This window comes from Gastrolobium bilobum, unplaced genomic scaffold (genome assembly GCF_033153095.1).
Source record: "Gastrolobium bilobum isolate Gb01-03AN ecotype WA unplaced genomic scaffold, APGP_CSIRO_Gbil_v1 utg829, whole genome shotgun sequence".
NCBI lineage: Eukaryota > Viridiplantae > Streptophyta > Magnoliopsida > Fabales > Fabaceae > Gastrolobium > Gastrolobium bilobum.
Window position 1 is genome coordinate 488,979 of NW_026899533.1, and position 20,173 is coordinate 509,151.

At 34.7% G+C, this 20,173-nt stretch overlaps 2 protein-coding genes across 5 annotated transcripts; both read left to right on the top strand.

Moving 5' to 3' along the window:
* Window positions 1-535: 535 nt before the first annotated feature.
* LOC133291095 (F-box/kelch-repeat protein At1g55270-like) lies at window positions 536-3,666 on the top strand. 4 transcript variants are annotated; one of them, XM_061489283.1, is made up of 4 exons: window positions 578-595; window positions 724-770; window positions 1,041-1,217; window positions 2,390-3,666. In XM_061489283.1, exons 3-4 carry the CDS (start codon window positions 1,191-1,193, stop codon window positions 3,647-3,649), a joined length of 1,287 nt encoding a protein of 428 aa, XP_061345267.1. In that variant the 5' UTR covers window positions 578-595; window positions 724-770; window positions 1,041-1,190; the 3' UTR covers window positions 3,650-3,666. The 4 variants fall into 4 exon arrangements, with proteins under 4 accessions (XP_061345266.1, XP_061345267.1, XP_061345264.1 ...); XM_061489282.1 differs by lacking the exon at window positions 578-595 and adding an exon at window positions 536-561 and having other exon boundaries at window positions 724-1,217; XM_061489281.1 differs by lacking the exon at window positions 578-595 and having other exon boundaries at window positions 620-770.
* An 11,678-nt stretch (window positions 3,667-15,344) lies between these two features.
* Window positions 15,345-18,216, top strand: LOC133291108 (DEAD-box ATP-dependent RNA helicase 52B-like). The gene is made up of 6 exons (XM_061489302.1): window positions 15,345-15,650; window positions 15,763-15,846; window positions 16,196-16,438; window positions 16,678-16,845; window positions 16,970-17,083; window positions 17,377-18,216. The coding sequence occupies exons 1-6, from the start codon at window positions 15,477-15,479 to the stop codon at window positions 17,998-18,000; spliced, it is 1,407 nt and encodes a 468-aa protein (XP_061345286.1). The 5' UTR covers window positions 15,345-15,476; the 3' UTR covers window positions 18,001-18,216.
* Window positions 18,217-20,173: the final 1,957 nt, after the last annotated feature.

The following is a 20,173-nucleotide window of genomic DNA, read 5'->3' on the forward strand; positions in this document are numbered from 1 at the left end:
CGGCTAGTTATAATAATCCAATCAGAATCAGAATAATTTTGAGCAAAGTGGTAAGTAGTTATTAACTCAGCGGTAAACCCTCTAGCATGGCCCATTTCTAATCATATGCAAAGGATGATAGGACACCCACTCCTACCAACAAGCCATCAAAATTACCAAATTGCCCTTTGGTGGAGTAGGAATAGTGTGTGATCATGCAGATGCTGTGCTGCAGTGGGTCAAACAAAACAAACAAACACCCCGCAACATCTTACATTGTATTATTAAATATAAGTTGGACTTGGAGGGAGTTTTTTCTGAAGAGGTGGGCCCATGTTAATTTGTTCTGAATCTTTGTCTGTCATTCATATATCTCCGTGTTTGTGTGTGCAATTTTTCTTTGTTCAAAAACAACAGTACCGAGTAGTTGTTGTATCGTATTGTATTGTATTAATTTGGAGATTTGACTTCCAATTCCATAACCCCTGAGTCTCCTAACAAACGTACAAAACAATAGCTATCTTCCAACCTAAGTTGTCAAATGTTCTTCTTTTCTCCAATCTCCAATAAGCAACCACCAAGGTGTCAACATTTTTTTTTCTCTCCTTCTTTAATGGTTTTGCTTTGCTTTCTTTTTTTCAATTTTTCAATTCTCTCTCTCTCTCTCTCTCTCTCTCTCTCTCTCTTTAGTCTTACCGTCTCTGCTTCTAGTTCTCTTGTTGAACACACTCTTATGCTTGGTAGGTTGTGCCGTTGAAGTGATGGGCCCTAAACTCCACTGAAGTTTAATGGTAAGAACCAACCAAAGAGGTCTCTTTACCTCTTTCAGTGCTTCCCTTTTGCCCCCAATTTCGCGCTGTCTCGCATTTTAGGTTTTGCCCTCTTTTTAACTCAGAAGATAAGATTTAGGGCATTTGATTTGACTTCATTCTTGTGGAGTTTCTGATATTCCACATGGGTGTCGTTGATCATGTTGTGTGATTGTATTCCTTGAGTTCTTGCCTCATAGTTGCAGAAACATACTTCAAATTTCATTCTCAAATCTCAATTTTTCTTTTAAGTGAAAGTGAACTGGGAGAAGAAGAAGGGGTTTATGGGGCTGGATTCTCTCGAATTTCGTGTTGGGTATGGCGTTTGAGGGATAAAGACTTGATTTTGGAGGTGCAAGTGGTGGAGGTATCCCTGTCCCTGAAGCATAGGAGCCCAGAAAGATGGACAGAGTTATTCAACCTCCTTTGGTAATTTGCTTGTACGCTTTTCTTATCCCGTTTTTCTTTTTACTAGTTTTTATGTTTATGAGGTAAACCAATGCTAAGTTGGTTTGACTTCCCTTTTTGTATTGTCATTTCTTTGGAAATTATTGAACCTCTTGGATGTTTGGACCATCGGAGTTTGGTCTTCATGTATCCATGTTACTGATCCAATTGTTGAATTTTGTCTTGCCCTAATGTGCTGTATATGAAGAGCTTCAGAAAAATTTTATCTGTAAATGTTAAGAGCTTTAATAATGACTCTTTTTAGGGGGTTGTGAGGATGAGGGGAAGACTTTAGGGATCGGTGCTTGAAGATTCTGATTGTTTTAAGGAGTTGAGATATTTTTTTCTATTGAATGCAATTACTCACTGAACATTTCTTTTCTTACTCTTCAATTTTCTACCTATTACATTTGAACCTCCCTGAAATATGGTCCAAGTACAATTTCTGTGTGTCAGTTTCTATAAATCGTTTAAACGTTGCTATAGGTTTTTGAGCCACAATAGATGAGAAATGCATGCAATTAAATGTATGTTATAATCTGGGTGTTTAGATAGGGACAATATTTTGCATAGCCCCACTGCCTAATTCTCTGTAATTTGAGACCTTTTTTGCTTTTTCCTAAACGTTAAGCACGATGATCTTCTTGAATTTTTTGGGATTGTTGGCATTAAAACTGATGGATGAGTTGTCTTCAATCATGGACCAGTCATTTCTTAGGCTTGAGGTCTGTGTACTCTGACATATTCTACCTCCATGGACTCTATGCAAGTCTCTTTACATAAAACCTTCAAATACCTTATTATATAGTGTGTACCAACTCATGCAGTTCAATTTCCATTGAACTGTCATAAAGCTCATTATTGATTTTATTTCTCATGATTTAGACATTGGTGATAAGCTAATATGTACATAGAATTTATCTAAGCCTGAAAGATTACTCTCATTAATTGTAAGTTCAAGTTCGCAGTAAACAAGATGCTCTGTCTGCTGCTTCTCAATTGCTGTTTGCATCAGATGCGGAGACAGATTATTTCTCATGTTTGAGTTCATAAATCATAACTTGAGATGCTAAAGAAAAAAAAAAAAAGATGTGCTTTCATTTTAATTAAAAGTGCAGCTAAACAAATTTTTTGTTTCAAATGTGTTTGTGCAGGTTGATACAACTGCATGTTTATGCAGAGTAGATACAGGCCTAAAAACTGTTGCTGGAGCGAAGAAGTATGTCCCGGGAACAAAGCTCTGTCTTCGGCCTGACATTAAACCATCCATTCACCCAACTAGGAACAAGCAGGCACGTGGTGACAGAAGCCGCAATCAATCCCCACTACTTCCAGGACTCCCTGATGATCTTGCTATTGCTTGCCTAATCAGAGTACCACGTGTTGAACACCGTAAACTCCGGCTAGTCTGTAAAAGATGGTATCGTCTTTTGGTTGGTAATTTCTTTTACTCACTCCGCAAGAGTCTTGGAATTGCGGAAGAGTGGATATATGTCATTAAGAGAGACCGAGATGGGAAAATCTCATGGCATGCTTTTGATCCTGTGTACCAACTATGGCAGCCCCTGCCTCCTGTTCCTAAGGAATATTCTGGGGCTCTTGGTTTTGGCTGTGCTGTTCTCAGTGGCTGTCACCTGTACTTGTTTGGTGGGAAGGACCCACTAAAGGGATCCATGAGACGTGTCATTTTTTATAGTGCTAGGACAAATAAATGGCACCGTGCCCCTGATATGCTTCGCAGGCGGCACTTCTTTGGCTCCTGCGTCATAAACAATTGTCTGTATGTGGCTGGTGGGGAGAATGAGGGTGTGCACCGGTCCTTGAGATCAGCTGAAGTGTATGATCCCAACAAGAACCGATGGTCATTTATTTCAGATATGAGCACTGCAATGGTGCCTTTCATAGGAGTTGTCTATGAAGGGAAGTGGTTCTTGAAGGGACTTGGTTCTCATCGGCAGGTTCTAAGTGAGGTCTACCAGCCGGAGAATGATAGCTGGTACCCTGTTCATGATGGAATGGTTGCTGGCTGGAGGAACCCTTGCACTACCCTTAATGGACAGCTCTATGCCTTAGACTGCAAGGATGGCTGCAAACTTAGGGTTTATGATGAGGTTGCTGATTCATGGAGCAAGCATATTGACAGCAAAATGCATTTGGGGAACTCGCGGGCTTTGGAGGCTGCTGCTCTTGTCCCCCTCAATGGGAAACTCTGTATCATCCGGAATAATATGAGCATTTCTCTGGTTGATGTTTCAAAACATGAAGATTTGAAAGGATCGTCTGCTGAACAGCTATGGGAAACTATTGCAGGGAAAGGACAGTTCAAGACCTTGGTCACAAATCTATGGTCTAGCCTTGCTGGGAGAAACCGACTCAAAAGTCACATAGTTCACTGTCAGGTTCTTCAAGCTTAGAAGTTGTATAGTGATGAGCTTTGGTCGAGGTACTGCATCTCATCTTGATGATGTATGTTTGAGAAGCTGGGCCAAATTTTAACGGAACACAATGGTGCAGTCTATTGTTACATTTCATCTCAAACCCTAGGGTTCATACTCATCACAAGCGATGATACATAGATGAGATGTTTTACTAATCATATAGTGCTACAGACATGGTCATATGGATACATAGTTGTTACATTTTGAAAATTGAGTAGGCTGTTTACCAGGTCACATGGTTTATCATTAGCTTGTGTTTTGTTTTGCTGTAACCAATGTATAACATGAAGATGACGAGCATGTTGGACGGGGGAGAAAAATAATACTTAAGAGTCAGTTTGTTATTCTCATAAAATTGAGGGTGAAAAATTCAAGAATAGTTATGAATATAATTTTTCATAAAAAAACTCATCTATGAATTTTTCACCCTCATTTTCGGTAGTGACATGGAACTGATCATCAGCTCTTAACTTACACAACTCTTGCATTGCATATACATATTCGTGTACAATTGGTATCTGGTTTACTGGTGAAATGCTGCTGGGCTTGCCCTGAAGTTTATACTGTGATCAAACACTGCTAGCCTGTTTGTGTTAAAGTTTACACCCCTCAAATTGTAGTTTGGAGTGTTCCAACAATTGCAAAATGACATATTTGCTAAAATTGTGATTGGATTGTGTTTGAACATGATTTTGAGTCTAAAATTATAATTTGTATATAAAAAAATGTACTTTTTCATTGGATCAAAACATGATTTGTAAATTATAATATAAACATCATAGATGTATAAATCTTTGTTTTAACCATCAAATCCTGGGTTATTACCTGAATTTCTACACGTTTAAAACATCAAACTCAGATGGTGCGAACTAGTATGACTTTTTTTTTTTTGGAGATAAACTAGTATGACTTTATGTGATGTTGTTGGACCCCTAAAATGGGTTTATGAACGTAGGAAGAAGCAGAATAAAGATAAAGGCCATAGTGATCAGCCCATTGCATTGGCAGATTCGGACAAGCAGCCCATGACAGTAAATGTGCAGGCCATGGCAGATTCGTTGGGTGATCAACATCAGCCCATTGCTTCTTCGGGTGGCCAAGGCTTGGTGAAACAGATAGTGCTGGCTGTTGAGAAGAAAAGCACTGCAAGAGAGTTTGGTATAAAAGAGCACACGTGGCAAGCGTTGAATGGGGCATACCATGTGGGAGGGGAATGGGAGAAGGGAATCAGTGGCTAAATAGGAAAAAGAGAGTAAGGGAAGTTAGTTAAAAAAAGTTTGTAAGAAAAGTATGGGTAGCTTGATGGGGAGTGGGGTTTTCTTCCTCGTTGAGAATAACCATTGTTAGTAGCTGAGTATTTTACTGGTTCAGTATTTGTAATTTCCTTCAAGGTGTCTCAAGCGGTCCGTTGTCAGTAGTCCATTCTGAGTACTGTTTCATTGTTGAGCGTTAATCACTGTTTGTAAGAACTCAATTGCAATTCAAGTTTTAGTATATTTTCCTGTTTATTATCTGTTAATCTTCTGGTGCCATCAGATGTCTATGGAGTTCTTTCGTAGATTGGCAAGTATGCGGTAATGATAGTGATGCTTGCCCGTATCAGACCAAGCAGAATTTACTAAAGTCATTAGATGTTCAAACTGATGCGTAAGGTTAGGTGCCTGTGCTTCAGCTGAATTTGTCTCGAAATGGATCAAGTTACATTTTTATTTTATAAACTGGTTATTTACCAAACCATAAAAATAAGTGGTTATTCATGATTATCCATGGTTATCCATAACCAAAATGCTCTATTTTGCTTCAAGGTTTTTTTATGCACCAATTTGTAGGGTTCCTTTTTCCAATTTCTTCTCTCTTTTTTCTATTTCTCGGTTCCTTTTCGCACATTTGATTGTTAGTTATACTTAATATTTACAAATTTACAAGATTATTTACTGGTAAGTATTCCTTTTTAATATCTAAATTCTTTTTTAACTTACAGCATTTGAATTTGGAAACAAGAAATATCAAGAACGGTTTTCCCTCCGTGAGATATTTATCAATTTACTTTGCTAATTGATATAATTAGTTATGCTTAAACAAAACCTTTTGACGAAGGAATTCATCTTGAATACTTAACTTTGTGATTTGGCTCTTACCAATTTATGCTATTAGATAACTTTTCTATTAGATTAGTACTTAACTTTGGGATTTGACTCTTATGAATTGTCGTTAACAAAGAAAAAAAGATAGTTTCAATATTAAGTATAACTCTTGTAAATATTATTTACTGATACATTATTCAAAATTTTGGATTTAAATTTGTCATAAAATCAGTTTTGAACTTCATAACCGGTTTATAATTCATAACTGGTTTTGATTTAAAACCGGTTTTGAATTAAAATCGGTTTAAAATCGATTTTCAATCAAAACCCGTTAAGAACCATAAACCGATTTTGGAACCGGTTTGGAAAATTAAAAATCGGTTTTAAAAAAAGAAAACCGGTTCGGTTTGAAAACCAAACCGTTTAAAACCAGTTCGGTTCGGTTTTTGTCAAAACCGGTTATGAACCGCTCCATGCACACCCCTACCAGTGACCCACTGGTTGAATTAGTGACCCACTGACCCGGTACCCCGACCGGGTCGATCACCGGTCCGGGTTTAATAACATTGTAACAAACCCTCCTAATAATTGCTTTCTCTTTTAAAATTTGAACGCTAATGCTTTCTTCTATATTATTAATAATATGTGAATACCATGGTCCTATAAAAAATCTACAACGGAAGAGTGGAAGTACGAGGGCATGTTTGGTGTGACGTATAAGACATGATAGTATAAGCTTATACTATACGTTATGACATTTTCAGTTGTTTGGTGTGACCATCGTATAGTATAAGCTTATAAAATATAATCCCTTAATACATCAAAACGATGTATAACTTAATCCGGCCTAAAGGTGAGAGATAAGGCCTGATAAGAGATTGATGTATTAACATCGTTGACCAATGTAATTCTCAAAAATTAATATATTATTTTAATATTAATCTATTAAAATAAAAATTAATTTTTCAATATAGTAATTTTTAAAATATTGAATATTTTTATTTTTATAAAAATTAATTTATATTTTGGACACATTGATCAATAAATTTTTATAAAATTAATATCATATGACATTTTTTGAAGAATCATATAAATTCTTTATTAAAGGATATTTTTATTAAAAATATTTATTTTTATCATATATAGTATTATACAGTGCATTACCAAATACTAGATAATATTATCTTATACAATATATTATTTTATATAATACCGTGTCAAACGCTGGATAGTATTAAAATTCAATCAGATCTTATACAATCAGGCCTTATACTAGCAGGTCTTATACTATCAGGCATTATCCTATACCATGTACTATATATGCCCTGAATACCATAGAAATATTATACTTACAGAAAGCAAGTCATTGAAAAACAGAGGAGGATTAAGGAAGTCTGTTAACTCCAGTTAAAATAACGAAATTAAAGAGAAGAAATTGTTCACAAACATAAAATGCTTCTTTCACTCCCACTAATTCAGGTAATTTTATTTTATTTTTTTAAATTCAAGTGTGAGTGCGTTAAAAAAGAATGGGCAAATTATAATACATATGAAAGCACTTATAAATCCATTAACCCTTAGTGTTCGAACAGTAAAAAATCCATTTGATGCCCAAAAGTGATATTTAGAAACAATAATTGATTGGCCTGTCTCTACTTAACCCTTAGTGTTTGAACAGTGAACAAGAATGATTATTAGACTAGAGGTATAAATCATCTTTCAAATTTGGTGATTTATCAATGGCTTTTAAAATATGGTTATGAGTTCTGTCATATCGATCCTTCCATTATAATGAAATATAAATACAAAAATATATGGGAAAAGATAGGCAAAAAAAATTAATTTAATGCTTTTTAATAAAATAATTACGTATTTATTACAGTTTTAAGAATAATTACGGATCTACTGCACAATGTGACGCTTCTTTTGGGCATCACATTGTACATCCTATATATTTCCCTTCCACTCTTACAACTCTTCACACCTCTTCTCTCACCTTATATCTCTTCTCTACCAAAATTCCTAACATCATACATACATAATCCTTCATCTTTAATTTAGTATTTGAATTTTATTTCTTATTCTATTTAAGAATGAGTTCAAATCCTAATTATATTCGTGTTGTGTTATATCACAATGGTAGGAAGGTAGAAGGTCGACGAGGTGTCAAGTTTGAAAGTGAAAAAAGGCCGACACGTATCCAACGCAACGCAACCATTGGCGAACTGCATCAGAGAATTCGGCAGAAGTTAAGTCTTCAAGGTAACCAATGTATCACTCAGATCACGACAAGTTATGGCAATGTGATAAATACATTAGTTTGCAAGTAGTTGACGATGAAGACGTGGAGATGACAATGGAAGAATTTTTCAACCAGTCAAGGACAGATTTTCTGGAGTTGTATGTCGACATCGCCGCAACGGAGAATGTTCCATTACCGGTGAGGTCAGTTGATTTAAATTCTCCCCGTCTTCCATCAACGTCTGTCGCTCATGCGTCTCCAGTTGGTAACATTTCTGAGGGAGATAAAAATGATCCGACTTGGGAAATGCACGATGAAGACGACAACGATGACGATGAAAACATCGCAATGGAAGAACGTCTTCTGGCGGAGGATGCTAGTGCTTCTGATGGAGATGAAGGTGGTGAGATGGGTGTGTCTCAAATCCCAGTCTACCACGAACCAGTGGTCGCGCAAATGCCGCAATTACATGACGTTGTGTCTGCCCCATCAGGTAATCATCATCAAGGTAATTGATATAATTTGTATATACCTGAATTGATACCTGATTTAATACCTAACTTAGGAAGTTTGTATTAAAAAGTTTTAATTATCAGATGCAGGTGACGAAGCTGTTATTCCTTTTTGGCAAGGAATTCCGCATTATTCGTACATTGATTGGAATTATCAGAGTGAATAAGAATCATGCACTAATGGTACGGTTTCAGGATCGGGTTCAATACAAGGTCCGTGTCAAATGGGTGACAAGTTATTTGTGAACCAAGAATTTGCAACATAAAAAGATGTCCAAATGGCACTTAAGCATAACCTGATTAGGGAGCATCAAGAAACAATTGTAATTGAGAGCACACCTGCAAAGATATCCATGAAATGTTGTGCGTATGATAAAGGTTGCTTGTGGCGCGTTGGGGCGATCAAACCAGTGTTTGGTGAAAATTGGAAGATTATGAGATAGGGTGGAGATCACAATTGTTTGAATGAGCACATTTCCCAAGGACATAGACAAATCGGTGCGGACGTCCATAATGCGTGCCAGCTCTGGATGAGGAGGAAAGGGTGGAGCAATGGGTGGGAATCGTATCAATGCCCAAATCTGAAGAAGAATATGGCAACCACCCATGTCAAATCGATCGGCATCTATACACTCGCATCACACTGGAGCAATATGGGCACGCTGCGTCCTCTTACGAAGGACGTCCCATCTATAAGGCCCAGGTATGATGCACATGTTAGGATCGGTAGGCTCTGCATCCGATGCAGAACCCGAAGATGACGATGAATCAGCCATGACCCTAATCTATATAATATATAAACAACAATTAAATTAATCACATGTAACAACACATTTTATGTACAAATTAATTAAGCAATACCCTAATTTATTATCAAATAAATTAAGCATAAACCCTACGTTTTTACTAGAATCGAAATTAATGAAATATTATTAATACGTAGTACCGTCATTTATTTGTAATTAAATAATAATAAAGCATCGGACACAAATTAAATCATACTGACATAATACTTAACCCTAAGTCACTAATAACTTCATAAATATGTACTAATCATCACACCTAACTGACTACAAAATTATCAATACACTCCCGCATTAATAACATCATACAAAATTTACGAAGTCACTATCATTATTTTCTAAATCACTATCACAAAATAACATCATAAATATGTATTAATAATCATAACTACGTAACAAAAAAATTACTATATCATTACAACATTCATAGCATGGTACAAAATTTTTAAGTGACTATCCTAATGTTCTAAGTCTCTAATATACGATAAATCCTAACATAACCACTTCATGTAGCACTGTAATTTAAACGTATACATAACATGTATTACGAACTTACCTAAGTTGGCAGAGCTTCGCTACGAATATTTTCGCGTTCGGTCGGGAGCACAAACCGTGGTTAAAGAGAGGTGAAATAGTGAGAAGTGAAATGGTAAAAAAGGGGTATATATAGGGCACACATTAGACGCCCCATTGGGGCGTCTTCCCTTAGGGTGAGACGCCTCAATGGGACGTCACATGTGACGCCCAAAAGGAGTGTTACATTATGCAATAAATGCGTAATTATTTTCAAAACTGCAATAAATACATAATTATTTAATTAAAAAACATTATTTTAATTATTTTTGCCGGAAAAGATAAACACTTAAGCAGTGGTAAAACTAGGGTTGTGCATGGGTCAGGTCGGGTCAGGTTTTTGTCCGACTCGACCCAACTTGGTTTTTATAGGTCAGGTATTTTGACCCGACCCGCTTTCATTTGATCCAAGTCAGGTCTGACTTGGATTGGATTTTGTTGAAGTAGTTCAGAACCAGTTTGGATCTGTCCTGACTTGGTTTCTGAACTGGGTCAAATCTGACCTGACCCGTTTTTGACTTGGTTTTCTCACAAAATTTTATCGAAAATTTTACGTTGCAAAAGACGAAAATTTCGTCACAAAATTATTTTTTCGTCGAAATTTTTACAAAATTTTTTTTCTATTGAAATTTAGTTTCCGTCAAAAGTTTGACGAAAATGATTTCTTCCATCAAATGTTTTAAACGAAAAAAGAATTTTGTCAAAAAATTTGACGGAATGTTTTTCGTTCAAAATTTCGATAGGAATGTGTTCTGATGAAAATTTTGACGGGAATTATTTCGAGGGAAATGTTTCAATTGAAACTTTCGACGAAATTTAGATTCTTTAAAGAATTTTGACAGAATATTTTGTTCGTCAAAAATTTTTTTTGTCAAAAAAAGTTTACGGAATTTTTTTTTAGAAATGTGTTTCGTTGAAAATTTTGATGGAAATTTTTTATCAAAAAACTTGACGAAAATATTTAGTTGAAAATTTTCGATGGAAATGTGTTTCGCTAAAAATTTCGACGAAAATTTTTCTGTCAAAAAATTTAACGAAAATTTTTTCGTCGAAAACTTTCGCCGAAATTTGAAATCTTTAAAGAATTTTGATGAATTTTTTTGCCATCAAAATTTTTTGATGACGAAAATGTTTCCGTCGAAAACTTTCGCCAAAATTTGAAATCGATAAAGAATTTTGATGAAATTTTTTGCCGTCAAATTTTTTGATGACGAAAATACTTCCGTCGAAAATTTTCGCCGAAATTTGAAATCTGAAATCTGTAAAAAAATTTGATGAAATTTTTTGCCGTCAAAATTTTTTGATGACGAAAATATTTTCGTCGAAAACTTTCGCGAAAATTTGAAATCTGTAAAGAATTTTGATAACATTTTTTGCCGCCATAATTTTTTGATGACGAAAATATTTCTGTCGAAAACTTTCGCCGAAATTTGAAATCTGTAAAGAATTTTAAAGAAAATTTTTGCCGTCGAAAGTTTTTGATGAAAATGTGTTTCGTCGAAATTTTCAATGGAAAATGTTTCATTTGAAACTTTCGACGAAATTTAGATTCTCTAAAGAATTTAGACAAAATATTTTTTCTGTCAAAATTTCTTATCGAAATATTTTTGTCAAAAAAATTTACGAATTTTTTTTACAGAAATGTGTTTCGTTGAAATTTTTGATGGATATATTCTTTTTCAAAAAACTTGACGAAAATATTTAGTCGAAATTTTTTGATAGAAATGTGTTTCGCTAAAAATTTCGACGAAATTTTTTTTTGTCAAAAAGTTTAACGAAAATGTTTCCGTCGAAAACTTTTGCCGAAATTTGAAATCTGTAAAGAATTTTGATGAAATTTTTTTCCGTCAAAGAATTTCTATGAAAATGTGTTTCGTCGAAAGTTTTTATGAATATATTTTTTTGTGAAATATTTTGACGAAATTTAGATTCTGTAAAAAAATTTGACAAAAAAAATATTCCATCAAATTTTTTTACCGATATATTTTTAGTCACAATTTTTGATGAAAATATTTTTTGTCAAAAATTTTTGCGAAATTTTTTTTGAAAATATTTTCCATAAAAAATTTTGACGTAATTGTTTTACGTTAAAAATTTTCTTTTAATGTAATTGGATTTCACATAATGGGTATGGGTCAAAATTTGGGTCAGTGGGTCAATATTAAAACGAATCAGGTCTAAAACTGACCCAAATAAAAGTGGGTCAGTACTTAAACCAGTTCAAAAAATATGGATATTTTTGGGTCGGGTCAAGGTCGGATCAAGAGAAGAGCAAGTGAACCAGTTTTTTTGCACACCCTAAGTAAAACTCTACCCACGTGAACTTTCGGTCCTGTTTATTAGAAGTGGTTTTTACCTGGAAATAGCTAGTAGCTTGAGCTCCAAACATCATCATAGACTTCCCTGAATGAATTTGTCTGGTAAGTCTTATGCTCTTTACTATCATCAAATTCAAGAACAGAGGCTGTATAAGGAAAAAAAAAGTGGCTACTCGAAAATACGAAGGTAAAAATGCCCACTTTTCAAGCATATACGTGATCCTTAATATTTCTATGGAAGTTGTTCCGAAGGTGTTCTTTTCATTCAGAGCTCGTTTGGATGGATGGATTTTTTTTTTTTTTCAAAAGCTATTTTTTTTCAAGAAAAAAAACACTTCTCGCTTTAAGTTCGTTTGAATGTCTCATTTAAAAAAAAAAACAGAAATTACAAAAAAGTCAAAAACTTACTTTTTTTAGAAGCTAAAAATTTTAACCTCTAAAAAAAGCAGAAGTCAAAAGTTAAATATTTTTTTCAAAAACTAAATATTTTTATAAAAATATAAATAACTTTAACTTTAGTAAAGAGCATTTTTAAAATAAGGAAGAGATAAAAATTACTTTTTTTTGAAAGGCAAAACAAACGGGCTCTTAGAATTATATGATTAAGAAGATAGAATGCAATATATATATGTGTGTGTGTGTTTATTATTTCTCCATCGCAATGAGATAAAGTTATCTCTATTAATCTCAAAATTACGTCATTTTGGGATTGAGATAATTAATAAAGGATTTTAAAGAAATTTAATTTAATTTTTGTTATATGAACTTTTTTATTATTTTTTTGAAAATATTTCATTCAGTTCATCATTTCGCGACTTGTTCAATTTGGGGCAAATTCAGCATTAAGGCTTTAAATCTCTCCCAAATGTGGTACCGGGGAGGATCGAACACATACGTCATATGAATTTTAACACCCTTCATTAATTTTCTTAATTTCCAAAACAACGTAATTTTGAAATTGATGGAGAAAATTTTATCACATATTGATGGAGAAACAATAAATTATATATATATGGTAAAATTATTTCTCCGGCTACTGGACATCCAATAATAAATTTTACACCGTTGATTAATTATGATTCCCTAATATTTAATGTTTTCACCCACTTTTATATGGTTATGATTTCCCAAATTTATTTGCTAGACGTCAAACGTTCCTTTCCCTATTTTATAGTCCATGGGTTGAAATATATTCCTTGCAAATTGTGAATCTACATTATTTTTATAATACATTTTTTAAATAAAAATAAAATAAATAAAATTTAAGTGTTATTAATCATGGAAAATATCATATTTACAAACTTTTTTTCTTATAAACTTACAAACTATACTAAATATGACTGGTGAGACATAGTGTAATTTGTAAGAGTTTGTAAATATAAAATTTATAAATATAACTTTCCCCATTAATCATCATATATGATGAGGAGATTTAATGTATTAAGTGTATCATTATTATTTTTTTAGTAAGTAGGGTGTCATTATTTTCAAACAGGAAGTGGTGCACAATGTCTTTAATACTACAATAATACTAAAAAAATTTCCAAGAATGTAAATCACATTTCTGACTTAATATAACCTTCTACTTCTGAAAAAAAAAAAAAACAATGAAACCGTTAAAAGGCTACTTGTTGTTTGTTTATTGCTACATTCTTAATCTTAACCATTTACCACATTTTTACACATTATAACATTCTTTTTTTTTTTTGTTGGTAAACACACATTATTACATTCTTATTGGCCCTATTGTGTGGGCGAAATAGTTTTTTGCATATCATTTTTTTATTTTAACATCTTTCTTACCTTCCATAAAAAAAAAAAAAAGTAAGAAAGAGACTATGAATTTTAAAGAATATTTTATTTGTTTTATTATTAAAGTAATAAAATATAAGTGTGTTTATTTTTTAATTCAATTTAAAATTATATTAAAAAACTTTAAACTTCTTGAGATTTTAAAATAAGAGAAATAGTGTTCGATCCTTCTAATCATGAACTGATGAATCGATTAAAATACTTCAAAAAAAAAAAAATATTTCTCATATTATATGAATTAAATTTATTTCAAAAAAGTAAATGAGATCTGTTTTTTTTTTTTTTAATGAATTTCATTCATTTTTTTATATATTATATGAGATATTTTTTCTAATATATTTTCCTTGAAATAATAACACAGCTGGTGTTTATTCGCTTGAATAAACGAACCAAATGCAGATAGAATAAATTTAGTTCGTTAGGAAGGAACTAGGAAAAATAAAGAGGGAGCACAACTGAAAATGAAATCGCCGCATGCTGTTACGAATAACATACCACAAAGAATTCGAAGTTAGTGACTGAGGAGGCATTACTATTTACTAGTTACTACTGACTTTCTGGTTGGGACTTGGGGTTACCATCACGCATTCATCCCACTACGCCCCAACATTTAATTCTCGTTCAGCTTTTCAACCAATCCACTATTGCCACGTTTCATTTTGGGTCCCACCATGAAAAGATATTTCACGTGAGACATTATGCTTTTGCTGATTTGGTTTCTCTCTCTCCTCTCTCAGTTGTTGTAAAGGTTTTTTCAGCTTTAATGGGGAATGAACAACAGCAACCATTACTCTCTCTCTCTCTTCTCTGAACCCGACCCGTTTTCGGGGTCACTATTATACTCATACTATATAAACACTCATTGTTCTTCTTCACAAAACTCTCTCTCTCTTTCTCTCTAACGTTCATTCTTGTCTCTATCTCTCTCTTGTTTTCTTCTGCTTTCAATATAAACTAACCTTAAACCATGGCATGGTCAGATGCTGCTACCGAGTCATCTCACAAGCCAACTCGCTCCCCTCGCCCCCGTTACGTCCCTCCACACCGCGCTAACAATGGGTTTTCTGCTTCCGACGAGTCAACCCACTACGGGTTTAACGGTTCTGCTTCCCGGCCACGCGGCCGCGGCGGCCGGGGTCGTGGCCGTGGCCGTGGCGGGTTGTTTTCTCGCCCTGAAGAACCAAGCGGATACGAGTCTTCTTACCGGAACAACCGGATCCCGTTCGACGAGTTTGAGGACGTGACTCCGCCGGTGGAGAATGGCGGCGTTATCAATTTTGATGCGTACGAATCGGTCCCGGTGGAGGCGAGTGGCGAGGACGTGCCTCCGCCGGCGAATGGATTCGCGGAAACGGAGTTGGACGAGGATTTGAAGAAGAATATCGAGCGGTGCAAGTACGTGAAACCCACGCCGATTCAGCGTCATGCAATACCCATTGCCATTGCAGGTCGCGACTTGATGGCGTGTGCGCAAACTGGGTCAGGCAAAACGGCGGCGTTTTGTTTTCCAATAATATCAGGGATTTTGAAGGGTCGTTCCGCTTTTGGGTTTTCGTCAATGCCTCGTCGTGGTGCTATGGTTGCATATCCTACAGCGCTTATTCTGTCTCCTACTAGGGAGTTATCGTGCCAGGTTTATTGTTTCTTCTTCATCTGTCTTGTGATTAATTCTGTTTTGGGTTTTTTGTTGGGAAAAAAAATTTGCTTACAGCTTTTTTGGTTTTGTATAAAAAAAATTTTGTTAGATACATGATGAAGTGAAAAAGTTTGCTTATCAAACAGGAGTGAAGGTTGTGGTTGCTTATGGTGGGGCTTCCATTGGTCAGCAGGTTCAACTTCGCATGCTCTATCTTTTATACTGGTTTTTAAGTTATAACTTTCACAATTCATACATAGTAGTCCTTTTCTAGTATAAGAATTTGTGTTCTTCACTTACCCTTGGTCACTCCACGGTCCTTTTACTGGAATCATTATTCTATTCTGGTTCACTGTGTCATAATGCTTTTTTTTATCATCCAATCCTCTGTAGTTCATTATTTTTACTTGTATGCGTGTAATTTGCGTAATATGCCCCTGTACATGGTGGGTGTTCTGTTATTTTTTCTCCTGTTTTGTTTTTAATAAACGAATCAGTGGTTATGGTGTTGATTGCAATTCATTGTTTGAAACTCCAAACAGCTACGCAATTTAGAGAAAGGTGTTGATATTTTGGTTGCAACACCTGGGCGCTTGGTTGATATCATCGAGAGAGAAAAGGTTTCACTAACAAGGATCAAATATCTTGCCTTGGATGAGGCAGACCGCATGTTGGACATGGGCTTTGAGCGTCAAATTCGCAAAATCGTGGAGCAAATGCACATGCCACCCCCAGGTGTTAGACAGACATTGCTTTTCAGTGCTACATTCCCGAATGATATACAGGTAATTAACGATTGCCTCTGCTTGATTGTTTGCTGATATTTGTATTGGTGTTCTATGTGCTTGAATAATTGTTTAATTTAATCTCTCATTGTCTGTATGTGATGATGCATTGGCCTCTTTTAATTGGTTCATAGGTTGTCTTACGTTCTTACCAATTTGAAATTTGTCCCATTCATTTGAGTTTTGATTGAGTCTGGGATGTTTGATAATAAGACTTCAGTGTTTGTCGAATCTTGCAGAAGCTTGCATCTGACTTTCTATCGAACTACGTATTTCTGACTGTTGGAAAGGTTGGTTCGAGCACTGAACTGATTGTACAGAAAATTGAACAAGTACAGGATACAGACAAAAGAAATCATCTTAGGGATCTTCTTAGTCGTCAAAGGGCACGTGGAGCCAATGGAAAGGTAAAAGCCATTTTTGGGATGAATGGTGCTTTTATCTGCCATTCTTATATCTCGAATACCTGTTGTTTCTTAATTCCTATATGTCGGATAATTGACTTAATGTAATTGTTTTTTTGCAATGCAGCATGCTCTAACTCTTGTATTTGTTGAAACAAAGAGAGGAGCTGATGCTTTAGAAAACTGGCTGTCGATCAATGGGTTTCCAGCTATTGCAATTCATGGTGATAAAGTTCAAATGGTTAGCATCTTCCGCCTTGGGTTTATTTCTTTCATTTTTAAGTGTTCTTGATGTGAGTCCTCTGTGTGTATTATGCTGCATCGACTACTGCTGCAATAAATTAGGCTTTATTATTTTGTGTGATTTTCGTTGTCTTCAAATGCATTTTGATGATATAATCCAAAAAATAATGACCAGGTTCGGAAATGTTTGCTATGGTTGTATCCGTGAGATGAATGTCAATACTTAAATATTTAATTGCAATTTTCCCATCTTCATAAATTTATCAATTTCTTGCTACATTGTATATTTAGGAGAGGGAACGAGCTTTAAGATCGTTCAAATGTGGTTCTACTCCAATTTTAGTGGCAACTGATGTTGCTTCTCGAGGGTTGGATATCCCGCATGTGGCTCATGTTATTAACTTTGACTTGCCTAGAGACATTGATGACTATGTGCATAGGATTGGAAGAACAGGCCGTGCTGGTAAATCTGGTTTAGCCACTGCCTTCTTCAGCATCAAGAACATCTCCCTTGCAAAGGATCTTGTTGGGCTCTTGCAGGAAGCAAACCAGGATGTTCCTTCTTGGCTCAGCCAGTATGCTCAGGGTTCATCATCCAGTGGTTGTAGCCGTGGAGCTCGGCGCTACAGTGGTGTCAATTATGGTGGTCGTGACTTTCGAAATGTCACTGAACCTGAGGTGGAGAATTACAACAACTTCAGTACTTATGGCAATTCAGATCATGCTGTGGACTCTTATACTGATACCTCCTTTGACATCAAAAACTCTAACAGTGATTCCTCTCTGGATAACTCGAATACAGTTTCTGCGTGCAGTTATCATTACACTGATGCTAATGCTGATATGTACGGAGGTGGGATGGTTGAAGATGGGCCATGTGGTTATGAATCTATTATTCCCACGGGATGGGATTAGACTGGTATCTCGCTCTCTGCATCCTTTTTGCTATAGAGGGGTACGGTACCATATATATGCCTATATTAACAGTGATGTGGAGGAGTAAATAGCTAGTTATCTAAGTTGTGTAGTTTAATATTTGCAGACTTCTCCTTTTGCCAGAGCCTTACTTTTTTGGTCTAGCAAATAATAGGATGGATAAGCTTGCTCTGGATGTATTTACTATTTAAAATACTTTCATCATTGGAAATTTAGTGTCTCTTTTATCATTTAAAATGTTATAAAAAGTAATTGACGTTTTACTTTTTTGCTAGTTAATGTGAATTATTAATTTATTTTGTTAATATTTGTAAAAAAACGTAACTGAAAAATTAAATTTGGAAAAGTATCTTAGTATCCATTGCTTTAGCTGCTAATTTATGTGCTGGAAAAGATTGCATTGTTGTATCTGGTTTTCTGGTTGTCATATTGCTTGATATGAATATAATGTTAGTAGACTTCAAGGTCTGTCCTGCACAGTGTAATTCTTCAGAATGGGAAGTAGTTTTTGGGGTCTCCATCAACGCCAAAACACAATGTGTTGAATTGGTGACACTGTCTCCCTCCGAAGCTTGCTCCCAACATAATCAAGGCTTCCTTATTATTGTTATAACAAGGATAATGTTTTTCCCATGTTATACATGAGAAAGCATTATCTCATTAAAAATCATCGAAATTGAAGCCAATATATGTTCTTTTTTACTTCTTTTTTTTTAATATTGGGATTCACTTAATTATGTTTTTACATGAGATAATGTTTTCTCTTGTAACAATTTGAAAACTTGAAAATTCACTTTCTCACCTTTCAAACATGTTACCATCTTTTTCCTGGCCCTTCTGAAACTCTCTGATTCAGAACTGAATAACTGATAAGAAAAAATTAATTTTAAATGAGTTCTTAAAAACCGAAATTGCAAAAAATTGAATCATGTCCAACCTTAATCAAAATTTCAGAAAGTAAATCCAAAGGTAGCTCAATTTGTAAGTGAGTGTCCAATAGTTTGCTTTGATCAAGGATTTAAATTTTGGTCAGGGACAAAGGGAAATCGACTCCAGTGGTTCAATGTATTTTTTGTTCCAAGGAGCTACGGCTGTACTTCGAACATAAAGTAGCTAGACAAGATTGTGCGAAGATATCTCTAGGTTATCTATATAAAAAAAAGAAGAGTAAACCCTTTTTAGTCCATGTCAATATCTACGAAGTCCTTTTTAGTCCCTGGCAATAAAAAAGGATCAAATTGGTCCCTGAAATTACAAAAAAAGGGTCATGTTAGTCCTTATGTCAACTCCCAAATATGTAGAGTGGCCCTTTTCTTGTACTTTCAGGGACCAATTTGGTCCTTTTTTATTGCTAGGGACTGAAAAGGACTTCGTAGATATTGCCAGGGACTAAAAAGGGTTTTTACTCAAAAAAAAATTAAGAGCCTGTTTGGATTCTCTTATTTTTAAGCTAGAAGCTACTTATAAGCTAAAGCTAAAAAAAAAGAGCTTAAAAAAAGAAGCTAAAAGCTGTTTGGAAATTATATAAAAATTTTAGATTAAAAATTACTTAAAAGCACATATTTCAAGAAAATTATCTCTCTCTATCTTTATCACTCTTCATTTTAAAAAAAACACACAATTTAAGAAAAACAGATAAGAGCTTAAAATAAAGCTCTTCCTAGGAGTTTTTAATTTTCAGCCTTTTCTTCATTATAAAAAAAAGAGCTTTTTGTTATAAGAGTTTTTTCCAAAACCTGTTTGGTCTAGCTTATGCTTATAAGTAGCTTCTAGCTTAAAAATAAGAGGATCCAAACAGGCACTAAGTAAGGAATGTTAAGCATATAATTAGCAATACATTCTCTTAAGCAAATCAAATATTTTATTGCTAAGCCATTATATTATGTTAAAATTAACTTTCAATAATCTACGTTGTTAGATGAACTTTCGTGGATAGTCTTCTATCTAAAGGGTTTATGGTTCCAGATTATGGTTAGAAGAATATTAGCACCGCAATACCTAAATGATGCTGATGAAGTGATGTTGAACACTGAAATAACAGCAAATAACTTCAAAGCACCATTATCTCTATAAAATAAACAAATTCGTTTATCGAGCAAAAGGAAAGCGAGGGATTCAAACTCTCAATGATTCTTTGCTTCGACCTGGTAAA